The following is a 21,924-nucleotide window of genomic DNA, read 5'->3' on the forward strand; positions in this document are numbered from 1 at the left end:
CTTGCTACATACGTGTACGTGCGCCCATACGTGTGAGCTTGCTACATACGTGTACGCGCGCCCATACGTGTGAGCTTGCTACATACGTGTACGCGCGCCCATACGTGTGAGCTTGCTACATACTCGTACGTGTGCCCTTACTACATACGTGTACGCGCGCCCATACGTGTGAGCTTGCTACATACATGTACACGCGCCCATACGTGTGAGCTTGCTACATAGGCGTACGTGCGCCCATACGTGTGAGCTTGCTACATACGTGTACGCGCGCCCATACGCGTGAGCTTGTTGCGTACGCGCGTCCATACGTGTGAGCTTGCTACATATGCGTACGTGCGCCCATACGCGTGAGCTTGCTGCGTACGCGTGCCCATATGCGTGAGCTTGCTACATACGTGTCAGCTTACTACATACATGTACGTATGCCCATACGTGTCAGCTTACTCCCTTCAGCAACCTGAAGAGAAACCAAATGAGTGCTTTCTGCCACAGGATGGCATAGATATAGATATACATACATATATGTGCTTATTAATTACGCCCACACGCATACATGAAGTGCATTCACCAGGAAGCCGCGCTGCCAGCCCATGGCTCAAAGCACCCATTTTATTTCTCTTCAGGTTGTAAAAGGAGTAAAGCTCACACACACAGGCACATGGACAGAGAGAGAGAGAGAGAGCCCGTTTCCAGAGACACAGAGAAAACCCGATACCACATACCCAGACAGAGACAGACACTCCACACCCAGACCGACAGAGAGCCAGACAGATACCCAACAGATATAAAGAGACAAAGAGACCCCACACAGACACAATTACCCCGTACCCAGACAAAGACACCCCACAGAAAGAGAGAAACCAAACATACAGACTGGCACAGAGATATAGACACAACATGTCCCAGACAGAAGACAGACACAGAGAGAGGCACAGGCAGATCACATCATGCACAGACACAGAAAAAAAGCCACCAGACAAACACAGAGACACATCCACAGCACATCCAGACACAGAGAGGCACAGGCAGACAGACCACATCAGACACAGACACAGACCAAAGCCACCAAACACAGAGACACATCCACACACAGAGAGAGGCACAGGCAGACAGATCACATTCAGAGACCATACACCATAATGGTGAGGTCTGGAAATTTTTTCAAAAAACTTAGGTGCCAGCCAAATTTATTAGGAGCTGAATAAACCTCCTTCCTACCCGTACTAACTTTTTTTTTTTCTTTTTTACTGTTTTCACTAATTTTTCATAATTTTTTCTTTTTGAATGTTTCTTAGTTTGCTCATCTTTTTTTTTCTCATGTTTTTATTTCCTTTTTAACTTATTTTGCACGGGTTTTTTTGCCTTTTATTCTCCCTTCCCCACCTTCTCTCTCTCTCCCCCCTCCACTTCCTCATTCTCCCTGGGGACCCTGTCCATTCCCCAACCTAACCCGGCGGGCTGACCTCTCTGCCGGCAGCAGCAGGAAGTGCTCCCAGGCTGAGGCCCGAGAGTGGTAGGGACGTTCCGGGTCGTGGAACACCGCAGTGGCTGTTCCCACGTCCAGCCCTGCCACAGAATAAGCAGCTTCCCCCCCCCCCAACCAGGTCCATTACAGCTCCTCTCCGTGGCTCGGCTGAAAGAGATGCATGGGCTGAACTGTGTGGCATGCGGACAACGATGTCACTGTATTCTGGCAGCTCCTTTCCTCCTCGGCCGGCAGTGCCTCCGTGGCACAGAGACTTGGCAGCCTAAGCCATTTTTTTTTTTCCCCCTGATCGGGCCGCGCCCCCCTCCTTCAGGATTGTTCAAGACCCTCAGTTTGCTCACCCCCACAATACTGTACATCAGTGCCTGGTAACCCTGGGTAAACGATGGGGGTAATACATCCCTTCTGCTGCCTGCCCGATAGCTGCGCGCGGGTGCACGGAACAGACGTAGATCCCAAAGAATTTGCAGCTTTTGTGGTGCATGAAAAAAGGCATTAAAAAGACAAACCCATCTGAGCAAAAACCAATAAAAATAAAAAAGCAGAAAGTAGCTAAATGTATCCTAATTCATTTAAATTTCTGTTTTATAAACTAATTTGCAAGTTGCACAGTGAAAAAAAGGACACATGCAAATTTCCAAATGACTTAAGTCCAACGCTGTGGGTATACAGGCCTCGCCGGCATAAATCAATATTAAGAAAACAGGCTAAAAGTATCCTAAAACTCATAATGCACCCTATAACCTACACTCCTACACAGAGATAAATCTCAAGGCCAGGTGGTCAGGCAGTCTTGCTGGCATTAAAAGCAGACTTTAACCCATATATCAATGATGGACATCAGAAGAAGGTCCATGAAACATGCACTAGACACAGGGAGGCCCTCTGCCTCTATGTTATCAGGAACAGAGCTAATCGGATCCTTGCTTTACCTTAGGACACGAAGACAGGCGGCAACTCTCTTTATAAACCCCACGAAACACAAGCCACTGCTATCCGCTGCCATCCGGGAAGCCTGGTGCTCCTCTCCCTGGCAGGCTGGAGCTTAAACAGTGATCCTGAGCAGGCAGCAGCGGGCAAACCAGCTGCTTCAAACATTTAGCAGGCCATTCTAATGCTGCACACCTCTGCAAACGCCACAGCCTTATCCAACCAACGCTGCTGCTCTCTTCTCCAGCACTACAGACCTCTCTAGCGCTGCAGGTCTCTCCCAACACTACAGAAACAGATTTCCTGTAGGATGATGAATAAAGGTGTTAAAATAGTAAGAAGGCTCACCCCTTTAACCAGATCAGAATAGGAGAGCTACGATGAGATTGAATTTCGATTCCACGTACCGTGGCACCTCTTCAACACGCTTATACACCACTCTGCTGCACTCCAGAAACAAATCAAGATTTGTAAGCCCAAAATGCATGCTCCGATACTCAAAAAATGCATAATGAGAAGGACAAGCCATTCAGCCCATGAACAAAACAGGAAGCTATCTACCTAAAATGGGTGCATATGCGCATAACTCTCCATCATAAACGTCCACTTACAGCACACTTTAGCACTCTCACCATAGCAGGGGCACACGGACACCACTCGGGGGGCAATGTGCTGGAGCACTCAACCACAAGTCCAACAGTTTGCAGTGCTGTTCGTAATGCAAACCCAGAATTTGCATCCCCAGCTGAAGAGCATGGTGTAATGGAGACAAGACAGCTACATTCTACACCGTGATAGGACATGGAGACAAGACACGGCTTCGGGCTCCTACCTGGAACATGGAAATGCTTAGGGGCCTGAGCAAGAGTTGGAGTGAGAGGACGGCTGTCGGGCCGGTAGGGATGGGGGGAGTTCCGGCCGCTGGATGGCTGATTGCCTCCATTGAGAAGAATGGAAGGTGGGAGGGCAAAATGAGACAGGGAAAGCAGTATAAAAGCAAGCAGAAAAAAAAAAACAAACAGAAAAAAAAAAAAAAAGGTAAATTAAATAGTCCAGAAAGGAAAACAGAATTAAGCAGAAAATATTCAGAACTTTGCTAGCACCGAATGACTTGTTTCACTACATTAAGACAGAGCAGCCTATGAACCATTTAGTCTACGGCCTCTGGTGTGATGTAACAGAACAGCTACGTCTGCATTATAAAATGGACTGAAGAAAATCCTGCGCTCTCATTGGTTCAACAGCTGTGCCCTCTCTTATGATGCCTACAGTGTGCAGCGGCCAATCAGAAGGTAGGTTAAACAATGCTCGATGACATCACAGAGCAGGTTCTGAGTTAGAGAACGTGAAAGCCAGGAAGTGGGAGAGTCCACACCCCAAGCTCTGCCTCAGTGGGTACAGATTACGGGCTTTTGCTCTTTTCTATTCGTCCATTTTATAATTGCTAGAATGCACGCGCCGAGTGTGCAGTCAAAGGCAAGGTCAAGGCCATGGTGAGGGGGATTTATTTCCAGGGTCATTGCTACTACCCCCCCGGACCACGAGCAGCATGCTCTCTGACAAAACCCATGCTTGTTAGACAAAGTCAAAGCAATCCGTGTACAGCAGCAAACAGGCAAAGCAGATGCAGGGAATTCTCTAGTCTGTTAGGGGGTGTGCCTCATTTTTTGGCATGTGTAGATCTGCTTAGCAGCAGGTTTATATTTTTCATCTCAAAAGTTGGTGCCAGAAGTAAATCTGGTGCAGCACGCATCTGTCCACGGCTGGGTGAGGGGGTGGGCATCCATAATAATTCTTGTGCTTTACAGCTGGGACCTCAGTCACAGCAAGAGTCAAAACTGTTATCTCTGTGACATCAGAGAACCATGCTATCCCCGTAGCATCCTCTGGCCATGTTTTTATCTCTGTGACATCAGAGTCATCCTATGATCTCTATAAGATAAGGGAGCTCTATTACGTCTGTGACATCAGAGGATCATCTTACCACCTGCTTAATATCAGGGAACTGTATTGCCTCGGCCAAGACACTTTATATCCCCCATTCCCTCAGGTGCCCTCTGGGGCAAGGGCCAGGACCCATCCCTGAACCTTCAGCACTGGTTTTGGATAGTAGGGTAATTAAATCCAAAGACCAGGTCCAAATCACAACCATCATCTCTATGATATCAGGGAGTCGTTATCTCTGTGATGTCAGGTGGATGGCACTGTATTCCAGGATTTCTTTTTCACTGGCTCCTTAACTTTACTGCTGAATGCTAGGCTGGAACTATGGCCCATGCACTGAGCCCACACCAAAGGGCTGTCCTGTCAGTGACCTGGCCGGTTCACTAAGAAGTGGTCAGGACTCCTGGCCACTCTCACAGCCTTGGGGCGCAGGATTGCTGGCTCTCCGCTCTGTTAGTCTGACATGCAGGGTGGGTAGGGACAAACGTATGGGGGACACCGTGCCTAGGTAAAATGAACCTGAAAGGGCCAAAAGAAAAAGATAAAACAGTAAAAGAAAGAGGCTGCAGGAGGAGAGCTGGGAGCTGTGCTAACATGCCCTGGCGCTTGCTACGCAGGACGCACGTAGCACGCGGCACGCAACACGCGCGTCCTTCCCAGAGTGCCCCAAAGGGGGTCTAAACCACTCCTGCTCTCTCTACCCGAGTCCCAGCTCGGCACAGATGCACCGTTCGCCTTTCCAGTCAGGCGCCGGACCCATCTCAGAGCAGCTTTTGGGATGCTTGATGACATCACAAAACCGCTGAGTCACTGATCGAGATGGCAGAAACCGGAGTACGCAGCAGGAACGAGTGGGGGCCTGCAGCCTGGACCTTATCTTTCCTCTGAACAGCGGGTCACTGATCTCCAGTGTTCAGATTCGGTGGGCACTAACACTGATGCATCAGTTTAAAATACACACACATATATTTATGTATATACAAGAGCTCAGGAGTATTATTTTTGCTGTGTTCTAATAGCGACAGGGCATTTAGCCAGGGCACTACTGGATAACGCCCCTTACCTATTCATTAGATGCCACCAAACTTTCAGCTCAGGCACTATGGCTTTAATGTCAGTCGGCCTTGTGCCTGAGCTGGCGAGAGCACGCTGAATGGAAAAGCTCCCCCTACCCACCAGTGGTGAGAGGCATCACAAGGAAGCACATCCCTTGTCCACAGCCCCATTCTCTGATCCAAAAGCTCCCCTGTGATACAGCTCTGCTGCTCCCATGCCAGCAGGTGCAAGTCTGTGATCAAGGTCATTTTTAGAGTGGGCCATTCAGCTCTTACCGGGAGCCACAGCTCGACAGAGTGCTAGCCCTCTACTACCTCTCTGAGAAAGAAACTCGGACTGCGATGGGAATGGGGTTCTAGCAGGTCCTTTCCTCTCTGTAAGTGGCGGGGCATGATGGGTTTTGGATGCAGCTTTAGTTAAGCATTTAGACACAACAGGACAGCGCCTTATTCTAGCACTGCAAGCCACTGCTCACTGGGAATCGCCCAGAGTTGCTCACCCTTTTCTCTATGGCTATGCAAACAATTCAAGGTCGATTTCGCACCAGGTGCACTTCAGCCTGGTTCGAGCCTGTCGGGAAAAATCGGACTGGGAAAAATCCAAAGCGGAGTCCAAAAAAAAAAAAAAAAGGCGGAAGCGGATTTGTCAGCTTTGGTGAAATCCGCTTTGCAGTTTTCCGAAGACTGAGAGCAAATTTCTCAAGATTCGACGCTAAACTCCAAAACCTCCACCCAGACTCACTAGCCAGCCCAGCCCCCAGTCCGTTCACACCTGCATAGCTGTTTACGGGAAATCTGAAGAGGTTTACAAGATTCGCCTTGTAAAACCTCTCCGTACCCCCCAGCACATAACTGGACCATGCATGTGATAGTTTCTTCTCCACTGCCTCCTGTGTTCCTTCCCCTCTTCTCCAGTCTAAGAAGACCCAATCCTTATTTCGACCTAGAAAAAGTCTGGAAGGGGTCTTAATTTGACCCTCCACTCCTGGACGTGCAGCATGCGTGACTGCAAACTATTCTGCAATGACGCTGCGTGAAAGAACCTCTATGAAATGAAATAGTAACATATTTGTAGAAGCTGAATAAAGCGTGACCTGCAGTGTCTTAATGCTTTGATGCTAAGGATACATCCCCCCCGGGTTTTATTGCTGTGGTGGCTTTATTTGACTATTGCAGCATGAGGATGACATCACAAATGAAGCCCTATCAGCCAATCACACAGCAGGGTTGGACGACTGGTGTCCTGAAAGGCCAAGCTAAATACGCAATTCCTATCGCCACCTTCAGCTTAGGCCATCAGAACAGACGTAGCTCCTCCGGGAGGAGGGGGGGTGGGGTAGAGGCCATGTCCGTTCTGTAGGACGTTCATCAGCATGCTAAGAGCTACAAAGCCGTCGCCTACTTCTAGAGTCGCCTTATAAGCCTGTCAAGACGGTTTCCTTACCTTTCATGTGGGGGATGAAGTGGTGTCGGAATGGGGAATTAGGGCGGGACTCGCAGGGGGCGGAGCTGAAGCTGCTAGGGCGCGGGTGAGGCACGTGCTGCCCACCGGGAGAGAGCAGCTCTGCAGCAGCAGGGAGTCGCGGGAGGGCCGGGGCAGAAATGAGAAAGGAAAACAGAGGAAAAAAAAGAATCAAAACAAGAGAAGAGGCGGCACCAAAGACAACACAAGAGCAGTCGCGATTAGGAGGGTGGAAAAAACAAAAAAAAGGTTAAGAAGTCCGAGGATACACATGATCACAGGCAAAGGTGAAAGGACCAGGTTTTGCCAGGTGTTGTCTTCACAACACAGGGCGGCAACTGGCCTTGTCTTAGAGGAGCTTCGTGCTGCTCTGCTCTTCCTTCCTTGCATGTGTGATACAGATGCTGGAGGGCGGGGGGCGCCGTGCAGAGGTGCGTTGCTGGTTGCCCAAGCACACCAATGAGGCTTTTAATGACTTATGGCAGGTGTCACAAAGAGCCCCCGATAACCCTAGAACCAGAGCCGCTGCAAGAGAGGGGGGGGTGAGAGAAAGACCAAGAATCAGAGACAGAAGGAGAGCCAGAGAGCGGAGGAACGAGATAAGAGAGAGAGAGAGAAAGATGGTGATATAAAACGGAGGCAGGGAGCAAAGAAAATGAGAAAACCTGAAGGACAAAAGATACAGAGAGGAGGAGAAAGAAAACGAAAGAGGAAATGTCAGGAGAGAAGGAGAGAGAGAGAGGGATCAGTCTGCGGTCGTTTGGATAGTTTCATCACCTCATCAAAATTCTTTGACTTTACCCCTTCCATTGAACCAGCAGAAACGATGTCAATCCCTCCCCCCAAGCGGAAAGTGAAAGCTCAGCCCAGGGCCCACAGAAGAACATTATAATGTGCACCACACTGCAGCCCAACCAGAAGGGAGCACTAGAAACACACTACACATCATAACAAGTCATGTTATCTCCCTGCACTTCAGTTCTAGTCTCCGGCTCTGCCATGGACTTTCTAGGTAACTCTGGGCCAGGTGTACTAAGCATTTTTCCGATAGAGATTAAGAAGCTAATTCTCGGTGGGCCGCACAGGACTGAACTTTGGGGGCAGAAAGTAGCCGTGGACTGTAGCCATCTGATGCGTCCGTCGTTTGCAGTTGGCTGCGACTGCTCTGCCTCACCTCTTTTTTTGCCTCTCTCTGCCTCCATGGGCAAGATGGCTGCCTCCGGTGCCGAATCCCTCGGCGTCACCAACTCAGCATGGGCCTCCCCGTCTGCCATGCTCCTTCCCGTGGCCTCCTAGAGCGCTCACGCTGCCTACACTTATCTACACGTCATGGCGGGAACCTCGGGGGCGTCCCCACCGCATGACGTTCATACCGCTGGGTATTTAAGCCTCCGCTCTACTCAGAACGAACAAGTTAGCAAGGACTTTGGTTTAGCTACTCTGACCGCTTCTAAGCTGCATGCTTAGACTCCTCGCTACCCTCCGGGGTATTCGCTCATGAAGAAGCTCTGGGTACCTGTTCCTCGGGGGCCTCTAGCTTCCAACTACCCTTCGGGGTTTCTACCACTAACTAGAACATAAGAAATTGCCATGCTGGGTCAGACCAAGGGTCAGACAACCGCTCCTCGGGGGACTCTCTTCTCTTTTCAGGATTCTGCGCTTCCAGGTACTCGCTCCTCGAGGGCCTTACCAGCTCAGAGTATCCTGCACCACGGACCTCGGGTCCTACCTCATCATCTACCAGGGGGATTCCTGCACTACTCTTCAGTGAGTACCTCTAGGTTCCAGCTCTCCATTTCCACCCACCAGGTTCGGCTTATCCCGCTCTGCGGAACACTACCTAATCATCCGATGCTGTCTGAACGTATTGGCACCTTGCTGGACTTCCGTGCCGTATCCTCCTGCACCATTACCATCAATCTACAGCAGTACCATAAAGCTTTCCATCTCCAGTGTCTGCGCTCTGAGTCTAGCCTATCGCTGTGGTTCCCCACGGGGCCCCTCCCCGTGGGAGGAGTCATCGCCACTGCGAATAAGAGTCCACACCGTGCCTCAAACCCAACACCATCTTTTGCACACAAGTCCACTCTGAAACTCTGCGAGTGTGCGCAGAACCAGTACCGACGCACGCGCACACGCGTTACGCCTGCTCAGGAGCGGCTGTGAATAGGTGAATGGAGATTTACCTGCACGCTTACAAAAATCCAGAGAGAGTGTGTGTGTGTGTGTAAATAACTTCCCTGCTCCACCTCCGTCCCCCACTCTGGAACGCCCTTTTCTAGCACGTGTAAAAAGTGCACGCGATCACTTTTATACGCACAATGCCCCGGGCAACTTTTCTAAGTTAAACCCCAAAAAGGGCCCCTGGCAAAAAGCCCATTTTGAGCTGAAGTCTGGGGGGAGGGATATTTCTTACTCCCAAGCTTTGCACCGGTTCTCACAGTGCAGGAACGCACACGTGTTGGCGGTGAAACGTGCATAAGAACGAAGCTCCTGCTTTTTCAGCGGGCAGATTTTGGCTGGAAAAATGCAGGTGAAAATTTGAAAATAGAAACTGGGCGGGTTCTTTCCCTCCTGTGACCAAAACAGGCTCCCAGGAGCAGTTGCCTCTCGACCTGCGCTGCGGAACGCCGCCTTGAGAGAGACCAGGCTTTGACGAACAAAGGTTTTTTTACCTGTGGAAATCACTTTCAAAATGGACTGTCCTGAGCCTAAGTCACTTTCTTCCCAAGAAAGGGAAAAAAAAAAAACCCTTTAGTACATCAGGCCCTTTTTATCTGCCCGTGCCTCGGGGGACAGGGTTAAAAACAAGGACTTTGATTTAATCCGACTTTCCCAGTCAGTGGAAGAGCATCGGGGCAGACTCGAGGGCCTGCTTGTAAGTCAGTTCAGGAACATCTTTACAGAAACCAAACAGCCGAGCACCGCATCACCAGGAACAGGGGGAGGCGAGGCGAAATTAAGGCAGGACAGACAAAGCGCCGAAGAGCACTAGGAAGCTGCAGGCATCAAAGGAGACGGGGGAGGCCCATCTTCAAAGAGTTCACTTTAGGAGCTAGGAAGCCAAAATGACCCCCTCTGAAAACTGACCAGAGCTGCGAACCTAATTTTAGGCCCCCATTTTCACTAAGACGGCCATATCGAAAACTCCTCTGAGCGGGCGAGATACCCGGGAAACGTAACCCGGAATTCGGCATCGCTTCTCCGGTCGCCGAATACATCCAGATGTTGTAACTTTAGGCCTGACTTATATCCAGGTAACTCCGTGCAGACCACGTGAAAGTACGCCCCGGGAATCCCCCCGCCCTTCCCCGGACAACGTTCAGCCGGGGAGAACATTGCACACGTCGGACAAACCTTTTTGGAAAACTGAATTCCAAGCACCTACATATTTAGGAGCCTAAAAAAAAAAAGCCGCCAGCTATGGAGGGAGAGCCAGGGCAGGGCGCCTAACGAAGAGGGCGATTTTTAAGAACGTGCGAGGAAAGGTCAAGTCGGCAGGCATGCGCTGCTACCTGCAGCCTTTTCATCAATTTTACAAGGGGGAAAAAAATTTACATTTGGAAATTGCCCCAGAAAACGTCGGCACGGAGACCTGCATCTGCCGTCTGGGGGATTTATCCCCTGGCCCGCTCCCAGCGCCGCCTCTCCCCCGGCACGCGCACAGAATCCACGTACGCGTGTGCATTTCCAAAGGGGCACCTGCTTTACCCGCGTAGATAAGCTTTGGACGTCACCCTCTAAGGATGGAAACTCCGGGGCCCTCACGGAGGAGGAGGTGCAGCTGAGAAATCAGGTCCCTAGCACGCTGCTGAAACGCTGCCTAACGCACGGGGGCCTGACAGGCGCTAAGCGTTTTTAGAAAGCGACCTTACAGCATCTTCCCTACAGACACAAACTGGGAGAAAAAACACTTAGTACATCTGGCCCTAAACACAAGTTAAACTATTCCCGCTGATTTCTGCACATCCGCTGAATGCCTCGGATGACTCAGGTGTGCACGAAGTAACCTCAGGCCAACCAAATGTGAGCAGAAGCCCACGGTCTTTCTGTTCACTGCTTGTTTGGCATTAAGAGTCCCTTAGAGGAATCCACGGCACTGCAGGGATAATGAACATTCAGACCGTACCACACACCCGCTGCAGGGACAATGCACATTCAGACCGTACCACACACCCGCTGCAGGGACAATGCACATTCAGACCGTACCACACACCCGCTGCAGGGACAATGCACCCTTAAACCGTACAACATGCCCGCGGCATGGATAATGCATGCTTAAACCATACAACACGCCCACTGCACGGATAATGAACATTCAGACCGTACCACACGCCCGCTGCAGGGACAATGCACACGTAAACCATACAACATGCCCGCGGCATGGATAATGAACATTCAGACCGTACCACACGCCCGCTGCAGGGACAATGCACACGTAAACCATACAACATGCCCGCGGCATGGATAATGCATGCTTAAACCATACAACACGCCCACTGCAGGGATAATGCACATTCAGACCGTACCACACACCCACTGCAGGGACAATGCACATTCAGACCGTACCACACGCCCACTGCAGGGACATGCACACTTAAACCGTACAACATGCCCGCAGCATGGATAATGCATGCTTAAACCATACAACACGCCTACTGCAGGGATAATGCACATTCAGACCGTACCACACACCCGCTGCAGGGACAATGCACCCTTAAACTGTACAACATGCCCGCAGCATGGATAATGCATGCTTAAACCATACAACACGCCTACTGCAGGGATAATGCACATTCAGACCGTACCACACACCCGCTGCAGGGACAATGCACCCTTAAACTGTACAACATGCCCGCAGCATGGATAATGCATGCTTAAACCATACAACACGCCTACTGCAGGGATAATGCACATTCAGACCGTACCACACACCCACTGCAGGGACAATGCACATTCAGACCGTACCACACACCCACTGCAGGGACAATGCACCCTTAAACTGTACAACATGCCCGCAGCATGGATAATGCATGCTTAAACCATACAACACGCCTACTGCAGGGATAATGCACATTCAGACCGTACCACACACCCACTGCAGGGACAATGCACATTCAGACCGTACCACACACCCGCTGCAGGGACAATGCACACTTAAACCGTACAACATGCCCGTAGCATGGATAATGCATGCTTAAACCGTACAACACACCCACTGCACGGATAATGCACATTCAGACCGTACCACACGCCCGCTGCAGGGACAATGCACCCTTAAACTGTACAACATGCCTGCAGCATGGATAATGCATGCTTAAACCATACAACACGCCCACCGCAGGGATAATGCACATTCAGACCGTACCACACACCCGCTGCAGGGACAATGCACATTCAGACCGTACCACACACCCGCTGCAGGGACAATGCACATTTAAACCGTACAACACGCCCGCAGCATGGGTAATGCATGCTTAAACCATACAACACGCCCACTGCAGGGATAATGCACATTCAGACCGTACCACACACCCGCTGCAGGGACAATGCACACTTAAACCGTACAACATGCCCACTGCACGGATAATGCACACTTAAACCGTACAACATGTCCGCAGCATGGATAATGCATGCTTAAACCATGCAACACGCCCACTGCAGGGATAATGCACATTCAGACTGAACCACACACCCGCTGCAGGGACAATGCACACGTAAACCGTACAACACGCCCACTGCAGGGATAATGCACACTCAGGCCACTCGACACACTTGCTGCATGGGTACTGCCCAAGTCAGCCGTGCTGCATGCTGGCACATTAGCCTGCTGCATGCCCAGAAGGTGGAAAGATCCCGCATGCAGCACTCCTGGATTTTGGTAGGGAACTGTTTGCAACCTCTCCACAAAAAAATGCGGGAGGCGCAGCAGCTGCACTTCTGCCTGGGGCTCTCAGCGCTCCGTCCTGCCACTGCAGTCCACCATACCCTTCCATCTACTGAAAACTTGAAACAAAATCTTCCTTTCATCTCCAGAAATAAAATGTAAAAATGCTTTGTAAAGTCATCTGGCACTGAAAAAAAATCTTATTTGTATTTGTTCATGTCCTATTTTTGCCAACAAATTGACTACAGGCCACCGAGGCTCTTACCGGGTCTGTGGAAATGCTGGGGGGAACGGGACAGCGTGGGCGTGTAGTTATGGCGGCTATAGACGGGAGATCCGATAGATCCCTGGCTGGTAGATCGGTGAATGGCGCGCTCGCGGACATCCTGATAGCCCTAGAAAGCAAAAGCAAGAACAGGTTGAGCGGACGCTGGGTCAGCACCAGAAGGGAGTTACACAGGTTTATTCAGGAGCAGAGGGCTGCAAAGACACAAAGTGACTGTCCCCGATAGTGGCTTCTGCCGGCGACCACGCCGCCAGCCAGGATGTGCCAAAAACCACGCCGCAAGAGGGCTCTGAACCACCTCAGGCACAACTGCGAACTCGTAACCAGTGCAGTTACTTCTAACAGAGAGAGAGTTAACAAGAAGGCCACGTGACTTTTATGTCAGATAGATGGCGCCTAAGAGAGTCAAATTCAGTCTGTAATCAAAATGTCAAAGTATATTCCTATATATACGTATAAATCCACATTATTTGTGAGCACGTCTCTGGAATCTACAGCAGATGCATGCATATGACATTTTTATTGACGTAGCTGATAGAATATTATTTTTACAATCAGATGAAACCATACCTCCCCGGATACCGTGCACTTACTTCTGCGGATGGTGTGGGTGACAGCGTCCTTGGAGACTGTAAGAGAGACAAAACACGGTTTCAGTGGCGACGTCTGCTCCGCCAGGGAGTCAGGATCAAGCAGAGCCCTTCCTGAAACAAGGCCCGTTCCCGGAGGGGATGAAGGGATGCACAGTGACCCCTGCCTCAGGGCGCAGGGATGCAATCGTCAAGTCTAGCCTGAAGCTTACTGAGACCGCTGTTAGCGCCCGACATCCCTGCGAGGGAGGGGAGGAGAGAGCCAGCAAGAAGAGAAAGAGCGGAGGGAGAACCAGCTGTGGAAATTGTCCTGAGCTACGCCAGCTGTATGAAAAGGTCACATTTAGGAAATCCGTACTTCTCTCCAGTCCCCCAGGAAAGCCACGACCTCAGATTCCCATCCCCTCCACAGTAAAAATGCTTTCCCTGTATGTACCCGGATCAGTCCAGACTGCTGGGTTTTGCCTCCCTTCCAGCAGATGGAGACAGAGAAAAACTTGTAGAGCACCTCCGATTAGACCGGTGAACCTCCTGCATCTCCTCGGTATTTCTCAGTCTCCAGCAGGCGGAGGTGGTGCAAAACCTGCGGCCTTCACCTTTTGGCTGGAGGTGTGGACAGGAAAAAAAAAAAAAATTAAAATTAGAAAGGCATAAAAAATAAAGGCAGACCAGCAGATCTCAGGACAAACAAAAAACCGCCAAAACAAAACCAAGAAGAGGAATCCTCCCAGGGGGGTTGGCAGGGCCCAGTGGGGCCATCCCTCCTGGTTGCAGGGTGAAGGAGCTGGGGTTGGCTACCCCGTGGTCCGATCCCTCCCACCGCTGTCCCACAGTCCAAATTGAAAAAAAAAAAAGGCAGCCTGCCCGTCTTATTCGGTAGCAGTCGGCTACAAACAAAAAACCCAACCCAAACGAGGACCAGATATAGCAGGTCTGTGATTCGGATGGTCCCGGGGAAGAAGCGTTCGGTGGGGCACTAGGAGCAGCGTCTGTCCAGCAGGTAAGACCTTTCTGCCTGGCTGCGTGGTTTCTCCTCGGCCCTCCCCCTCCCCCGCCTACCGATGCCACGGCCGTCGAGATGTGTGGCCTGCGGGGAGTCTGCTTTACAGCTCTCTCTCGCTCTGAGCTCTGCGTGCGCCGCCTCCCAGGAGGAGAAGGTCCCTCGGGGAGCGGGCAAACGAGCAGCCGATCAGACAGCTCAGGCTGATCCGTTCCCGCTGAGCGCGGGAACGGCGGCCATCTTGGAATCCTTCGCTGCCGCGCAGAAAAGAGATCTAGGGGGGGGGGGGGTGGAGAGCTCCCTCCCGCGCTGTCACCGGTTCCTGGCAGCCCGGAGGTCACCCAGGATCCCTCTCTGGATGATTCGGATGAGGGGCCCGATCCTCGGGAGTGGTCCTTCAGCATTTTCTCTGGACTTTGTGCTGTTAATGCACAAAGCATTCTTAGCTACTCAGAGCCAGCAGGCGGGAGTCACCCTGCAGGGTCCACCGTGGAAAGCTCTCCGTTGTCAGGAGTCCCAGGGATCGCTCTGGGTCAAGAGGTTGCGGGGCTCATCCCTCTAGGGAGACGGAGCCTCCAGCCCTGCGGTAGCGGCCACTGGTGCTTCAGATATGCTGTCAGGTCCCCTGGCCCTCCCGGGAGGTGACCCAGAGGAGGATGTTGAGAAAAGCACGCCGTTAGAGGGCGATGATCCAAAGGTGGTTCCGCCTGTTTCATCGAGAGGAATTAGGCCCACTTATCCTGTGGGTTCTGGCGGAGCTCGGTGTGGATCTTCCACAAGAAACCCTCCCTCCGGATTCCGTGGACCCGGGTCCTGGCAGGATTACGGGGTCCATCCAAGACCTTTCCTCTTCATCCCATGCTTCAGCAGTTGATGACCCGCGAATGGGAGGTTCTTCAGTCTCCCAAGGTGGATGCCTCCGTGTCGGCTGTCACGAAGAGGACCATGATACCAGTTGCCGGCTCTTAAGGATCTTCAGGACAGAAAGCTTGAGGTTCTGCTTAAGCGAATTTTTGATGTCTCGGCACTGGGGATACCTGCAGCTGCTTACAGTAGTTTTATGCTCTGGGCGAGCCTTCGCTGGGTCCAACAGTTGCTGACTTCCCAGGACCTCCTGCATCAGGAATCCGCTCAGGCGGAGCGCTTGGAGGTGGCAGTGGCATACGGAGCTGGTGTCTTGTATGACCTCCTCCGTACGTCTTCCAGAACCATGGCGTCGGCGGTTTCGGCGAGAAGGCTCCTGTGGCTACGCAATTGGTCGGCTGATGTACCTTCCAAGGCTCAACTGAGTTCGTTACCCTTGAAGGCCAAATTCCTCTTTGGGGAGGACCTGGAGCAGTTGATTAAGTCTTTGAGGGAGAACAAGGTTCATAGGCTTCCGGAGGACAAGCCTCGACCTTCAAGGTCCTTCTCACAGACCCGTTCCCGTGGGCACTCAAGCCGCTTCATGGGCTGAGTGTTAGTTTTGCCGCAGGAGATTTGAAAGGCTGCGACCTGGAAGACGTTGCATACTTTTGCTCGTCATTATCGATTGGACGTCCAGGCTCCAGACGTTAACAATTTTGGCAGCGGGGTCATTTGAGCGGGACACTCAGGGTCCCACCCTGCGTAGGGAAGCTTTGGTACATCCCAGCAGTCTGGACTGATCCGGGTACATACAAGGAAAGGAAAATTGGTTCTTACCTGCTAATTTTCGTTCCTGTAGTACCACGGATCAGTCCAGACGCCCTCCCAGAAAGAGGGTTCGTTTCTTTTTCCTTTTCCATGAGAGTCCGCTCTACGATTCTGTTGGTAGCCAAAAGTATCGAAAGACGACAAGTTACTTTTTTTCCTATATTCACGTTGCTCAAAGTTGGGTATATTATTGCCTGTTTGTCTTGCTGATCTGTCAATTTAGTCTGACGTTTTTACTAGTTCTCTGCTTTGAGACTGTTTATACTGAGGAGATGCAGGTGGCACACCGGTCTAATCGGAGGTGCTCTACAAGTTTTTCTCTGTCTCCATCTGCTGGAAGGGAGGCAAAACCCAGCAGCCTGGACTGATCCGTGGTACTACAGGAACGAAAATTAGCAGGTAAGAACCTTTCTTCTTGCACAGGTCGGGTCAAATTCTTGTCAGCCTGTGGAAAGCGAGCAGTGAGAATAACCCAGAGAGCAGCTGTTACAAAGATAATTAGGAAAAGAGCAAGTTAACGAGGAATATTTGTCATAGCATGAAAACATATAATCGGGGCACACGGGAAGAGCAGACGCCCTCCACTCTACCTGTCTTATTAGGAGTCAGTCTTAATCCAGAGGAAGTGGGGGCAAGCAGGCGGCCAAGCTTGAGGATCAAGATGGCCTCTGAAATGTGGATGAAGCCTCGGCGGGAGGTAAACGTGCCGGACCGGTTTCTGGATTCAGATCGTACTCGACAACTTGGGACAAATTTGAAGAGGGAAGAAATGATGACATAACCCCTATTCTGTGTCGCCTACATTGGCTTGCGGTAGTCAGCAGAGCTGAGTTTAAGGTCTTGTGCGTAGGGGGTTTGCAATGTGTTTATCAGATGGGTTATACGAAGCAGCTGGATCTTTAGGAGGCAACTTTTTATAGCGGTGTGGGGCCAAAACGTTGGATTTCTTTCCCCCCTCTTGAACTGAGGACTGAGCTTTGTTATTTGTTTTTTTAGAAAACCAAAAATTGAAAGCCTGGTCCTATGAACAAGCGTCTGTGATATAACAGGCTTATTATCTGGTTATGTGAAACTCCTCCAGGATGAAACTGGTCAAGAAGATTTTCTGGCAGTGTGCTTTGAATGAAATGTCTAATTATGACCTTATTGTATTTTAGTAAAGTGTTTATACAGTTTATTTCCCAATTATTGTAATTTGTAGTCCTAGAGGAAAGGCAGACTATCAAATTTGAACAAATAAATTACTGCCCCCAGATTTCAGTTCACTCAGGAACATTTAACCTATGCGCCATGTCTATAGACAGAAAAGCCTCTTTCTGTAAACGGGCAGGATTTCTTCCTGTAGACTCTTCCTCATTCTCAGATAAAAAGTGAGCACAATAAAACAGGCCTTTACCTATGCTTGCCACCTCTTTCCATGTCAGCCAAACAGGCCAATCCAGACCTGGCTTCGCCCTGTTGCATGCAGGGAGTTGTAGTTCTGAATTTCCCTAAGAAAATCAAACCCACAACTCACTGTTTGCCACCCCCCTTCCTTCATCGCGGACGTCACCAAAGATGGATAATCCTCAAGGAGTGTGTTTCATTTATTAACACTAGATGGCACCACACAACACAAAACCTCAGCAAAGATTTGCTTTTTTAAATTGTACCCTTTAGCACACAAGAGAGATTTTTCAGTTTGGAGAAGAGACGGCTGAAGGGAGATATGACAGAGGTCTATAAAATAATGAGTGGAGTGGAAAGAGTAAATGTAAATTGGTTTACTCTTTCAAAGAATACCCAGACCAGGAGAGACACAATGAAGTTACTGGTAATACATTTAAGACAAATAGGAGAAAATATTTTTTTTTACTCAATGCATAATTAAGCTCTGGAATTTGTTGTCGGAGGATGTGGTGAAAGCTGTTAGTGTAGCTGCATTTAAAAAAGGCTTGGACAATGTCCTGGAGGGAAAAGTCCATAAATCATTATTAAAGGTGGAGTTGCAGAAATACCTGGTTACAGGTAATGCATGGTATAACGTGATGTAGTGCGAAATGTAAGTGGACAAATTCACTGTTCCAGGTCATGCATCCTTGCCCTTGGGGATCAGGGGAGGTCGCTGTGTATCTGAGATCATGCACTATACTTTTACTGCACCTTGAGTGTGCTGTGCTCACTGCAGCCGTGTGAATGGGCTAGGGGCAGGATCAAAGGGCCATTTTGTTATAGACACCACATTTCCTGGGGGAAAGAGACCCTGAAACAGTCTCCCCCTTTCTCACATTGGGTGTCAGATTCTGCTTCTGTATTCAACCCTTGGCGCCCTTCCTCCCCCATGTTGAAAACTCATCTTTGCTATTTTGGCTTTAATTATTTTCCATCACCTTTATTGGCAGGCTCTATCCAGTCCGGTATTCAGGTCTCCCCCTGCCGTCCCACCACCTCCCGGATATTTCCATAAGGTTTTGTTATGTTTCCCACCGCAGCTGCAACTTGCATGAAAGCTGATAGAGAACTGGTTTGCTTTTGCCCGGTTTCATGTTAAGACAAGAGTGAATCCTTGTTGTCACAGCATAAAGCTACGGATCTGCTTTCGCTGCTTTGTGAAAGGCCAGTCCCTCCCTGCATGATGTAAGGCTGGGCAGAGCCGAGCTCCCACTTCTGGGCAGAGTCACAGCCTCTCCCCCTCTGCTGCTGTGCTAGGATCTGGCTGTCTGTTTGGTTTATAACCCGTGAGGTGACCTCACCCTGCTCTTGCATGCCTGGTGAGGTTTTGAAATGTCTCCTTCGTAATATTGATGGCAGGGGGTAGCAACCCCCACCCCTTTCTGCACAGAAGATAAATAACCCCGAGGGGACGCACGAGAGATGGCAAGATGTCGCAATCACATCCTTGACTCCGGGCTGAGCCTTGCTAAAGTGCTGAATAGAATAATAAATCCGCATACGCCCTGCACTCTCACCCGTGCAGCAACAATACCTCACAAAGCCGAGCGTGGCTTTCCAGGAACCCTGGGATGGTGATTGCTAAATATTCTAGTACTTTCCTCCAAAATGCTGAAAAGAAAATGGAACTGACGGGATACTGCAAGAGCAGAGCGGCCAGAAGCGCTCAAAGATTAACCTCGCCTGTTGCCACCTCCTCAGTTATGGCCTCCTGTTCTCTTTCAGACGGATTTTCATCCTTCCGGGCGACCGTCGTTCTTTACATCACACGTGGTGGCAATGTCAGACATATCTGAACAGACGTTCTACCATGGATTCATGGAGGAGCGGACGAGTGACGACCGGCAGGCCTTGCAGTAATCTTCTGGGGACCTAACTGCCTTTTTAATTAAAAAAGAGCTATCCCTTTAAATCAACCCCCAAGAAGGAGAAGTGCTGGTCACTGGAAGAGTGAAACTCATGTGGACCAGGAGTGCACAATGGAAGGAGGATTGTAATGCCCAGGAAATCTGGAAGCCGCTTCTAGACTGGAACAGGAGGACAAGAGTTTCTGCCTTGGGTGGCTGGACTTCATTTACTGGAATAGACAGACAGATTTCAGAAATCGTGTCTAAGTGTGTGACAAATACGATACCTGTGATTTTGTGGGGTAGACAATAAAAAAATAAATCAAGAAATACCTACGTTTGAAATCTGAACTATTCATATTGTACTGTTTGAAGATAAGCTTTGAAATGGCCGGCTGGCTGGCTTCCTGCTAGAGAAAAACATTCTAACTCTGTCGTCACCGCAGTAACAGTGACACAACCACCCACCCCATTATCAGATTTGTGAAGTAATACAAAACCCAGCCAAAAAGGCACTCGGAAGCTAGAAAGGAAATCTGCCATAGCCTAACCCCACGGAAACTCGGAATTCAAACTGCAAGAAGAGAAAGCATCATACACGGGGCTCCAGAACACCAAAATCCTGCCTCTTGGGCCTACCCAACAAGCCGGACTGTTACAGATCCCTACACACTAGCAGAATATCTCATCTTGGGCACCCAAGCAGAAAACGGACCCTCGTCAAAGAGAGTACGGGACCAGAAATCTGAAACGGAACTACACAGACAAAACCTGAACTCTTTGCTCTGCCATCCACTCCGACCTCACCCCTTCCCTTCTTGTTGGTTGGGGAGCAGGGGGGGGGACTGGAATAGGGAGCGGAGCGGTTCTTCTTTGCCGTGCTCTATGCACACCAGCCTCATCCCTTCCCCTCCTATTGCCCGCTGAGTAGGGACAGGAGGGGCTGTTTTCTGCTGTTTAAGATGAAACTTGCCCCTCCCGCCACCCTCAAAATTGTGGCGCTCTAGGCGATCGCCCGGTTCACCTAATGGAAGAACCGGCCCTGCTTCAATGCGTTGCCGTAAGGTTTCATTGTTAATAAACATTTTTCCAAAGTTAAAAGAAAGCAAGAAAATACGACAGATTTGTGGCTTGCTCTGTGGCAGTGTTAAGTGCACCAAGTGGAAGACCCAGGCCAGGACTCTACTCCCCAGGACTGGAGATGCTGCAGAGGTAGCGTTCATGTCTCTGAGGGTTGAGGAGGAGTGGGAAGGAGCCTCAGCCATTGCTCAACAGAAATGACTACTGGCCAGACTCAAGATGCACACATATGGGGCTCTGAAGGGAACCATGGTCCGTGGCCCTTGGCTAAGTGAAGGTTTATAAAATACAGGAGACCCCCTGGGTAGATGTGAGTGAAGAAGGCTCATGGTGCCATAGGCCCAGTAAAGGCCAAGTCCTATTGAGCTTGAAGCCCAAAGGTGCAGGAAATGGTGAGCCAAAACCAGAAGATGACACATTTAAGGCCACGGCACGCCCACACCAATGGTGCAGCAGCAGGGACTCATCAAGGACTGGCACAGGATCGGCCAAACCTGGTGCTTACATTTCTACCAGGGGCCTCAGCCAGTGTCATGGATTTCAAGTTCTCTTTCTCCTCACCCTGACACGACATCAGCTGCCACTGCAGCAGACAGGGATGGCCACAGGCAGCTCTGCCTCAGTTATAATACAGGGAGCACAGCGCTGCCTAGCACCATGACAGGGTGCTGGATTACAGGAGTGAGAGTACCCTACTAAGCCAATGACCCAACCACCTGTATTAATGTCAGAGAACTCCTATCCAAGACTTGATCAGACTCAAAAGTGGTCCCAGCTGCACTCAACAGTGCCAAGAAAGACCTCTCTCACTAATGTATCAGACTATGACAGCGTGATTCAGAGCATACTGCAAAGGGAAGGGACAGATTTCTGCAGGGAGAGATCCCACTGTAAGCACAGGACAGCCATTGTGTTAGAGAGGAAAGGAAGGACGGATGAACAGCGTTCTGCAGATGGATTAGTCGCCACACGTTTGCGTGCTAGGAGCACGCCCAACTTACTCTGTCGATGGGAGTCAATGATCTGTCACTCCTGGGACTGGCAGCCTGCCAAGAAAAGTTACGGTAACCATCAGACACAGAGGAGAGGAGCTGGCCATTCAAGGAATCTGGCATGCTGTGCCATGGAGGACCTGACTGCTAGTGACTGGGCAGGTGACACTGCTACTGCTAGCAACACGCACACAATTGTCTCCGGTCAAACCCAACAAGGGTCAGCCAGTCTGGGTTTTGCCCCACTGTGTACGTAGACT

The 21,924-nt window shown here is 50.4% G+C and overlaps 1 protein-coding gene across 1 annotated transcript in view; it reads right to left on the minus strand.

The window, feature by feature from the left end:
* ABLIM1 (actin binding LIM protein 1) overlaps positions 1–21,924 on the minus strand; it is a 364,303-nt gene that overhangs the window by 27,585 nt on the left and 314,794 nt on the right. Inside the window, 4 exon segments of the mRNA XM_029610466.1 lie at positions 3,249–3,353; positions 6,860–6,979; positions 13,030–13,159; positions 13,644–13,679. Of these exon segments, the coding sequence (XP_029466326.1) occupies positions 3,249–3,353; positions 6,860–6,979; positions 13,030–13,159; positions 13,644–13,679 (391 nt within the window).

This window comes from Rhinatrema bivittatum, chromosome 7 (genome assembly GCF_901001135.1).
Source record: "Rhinatrema bivittatum chromosome 7, aRhiBiv1.1, whole genome shotgun sequence".
NCBI lineage: Eukaryota > Metazoa > Chordata > Amphibia > Gymnophiona > Rhinatrematidae > Rhinatrema > Rhinatrema bivittatum.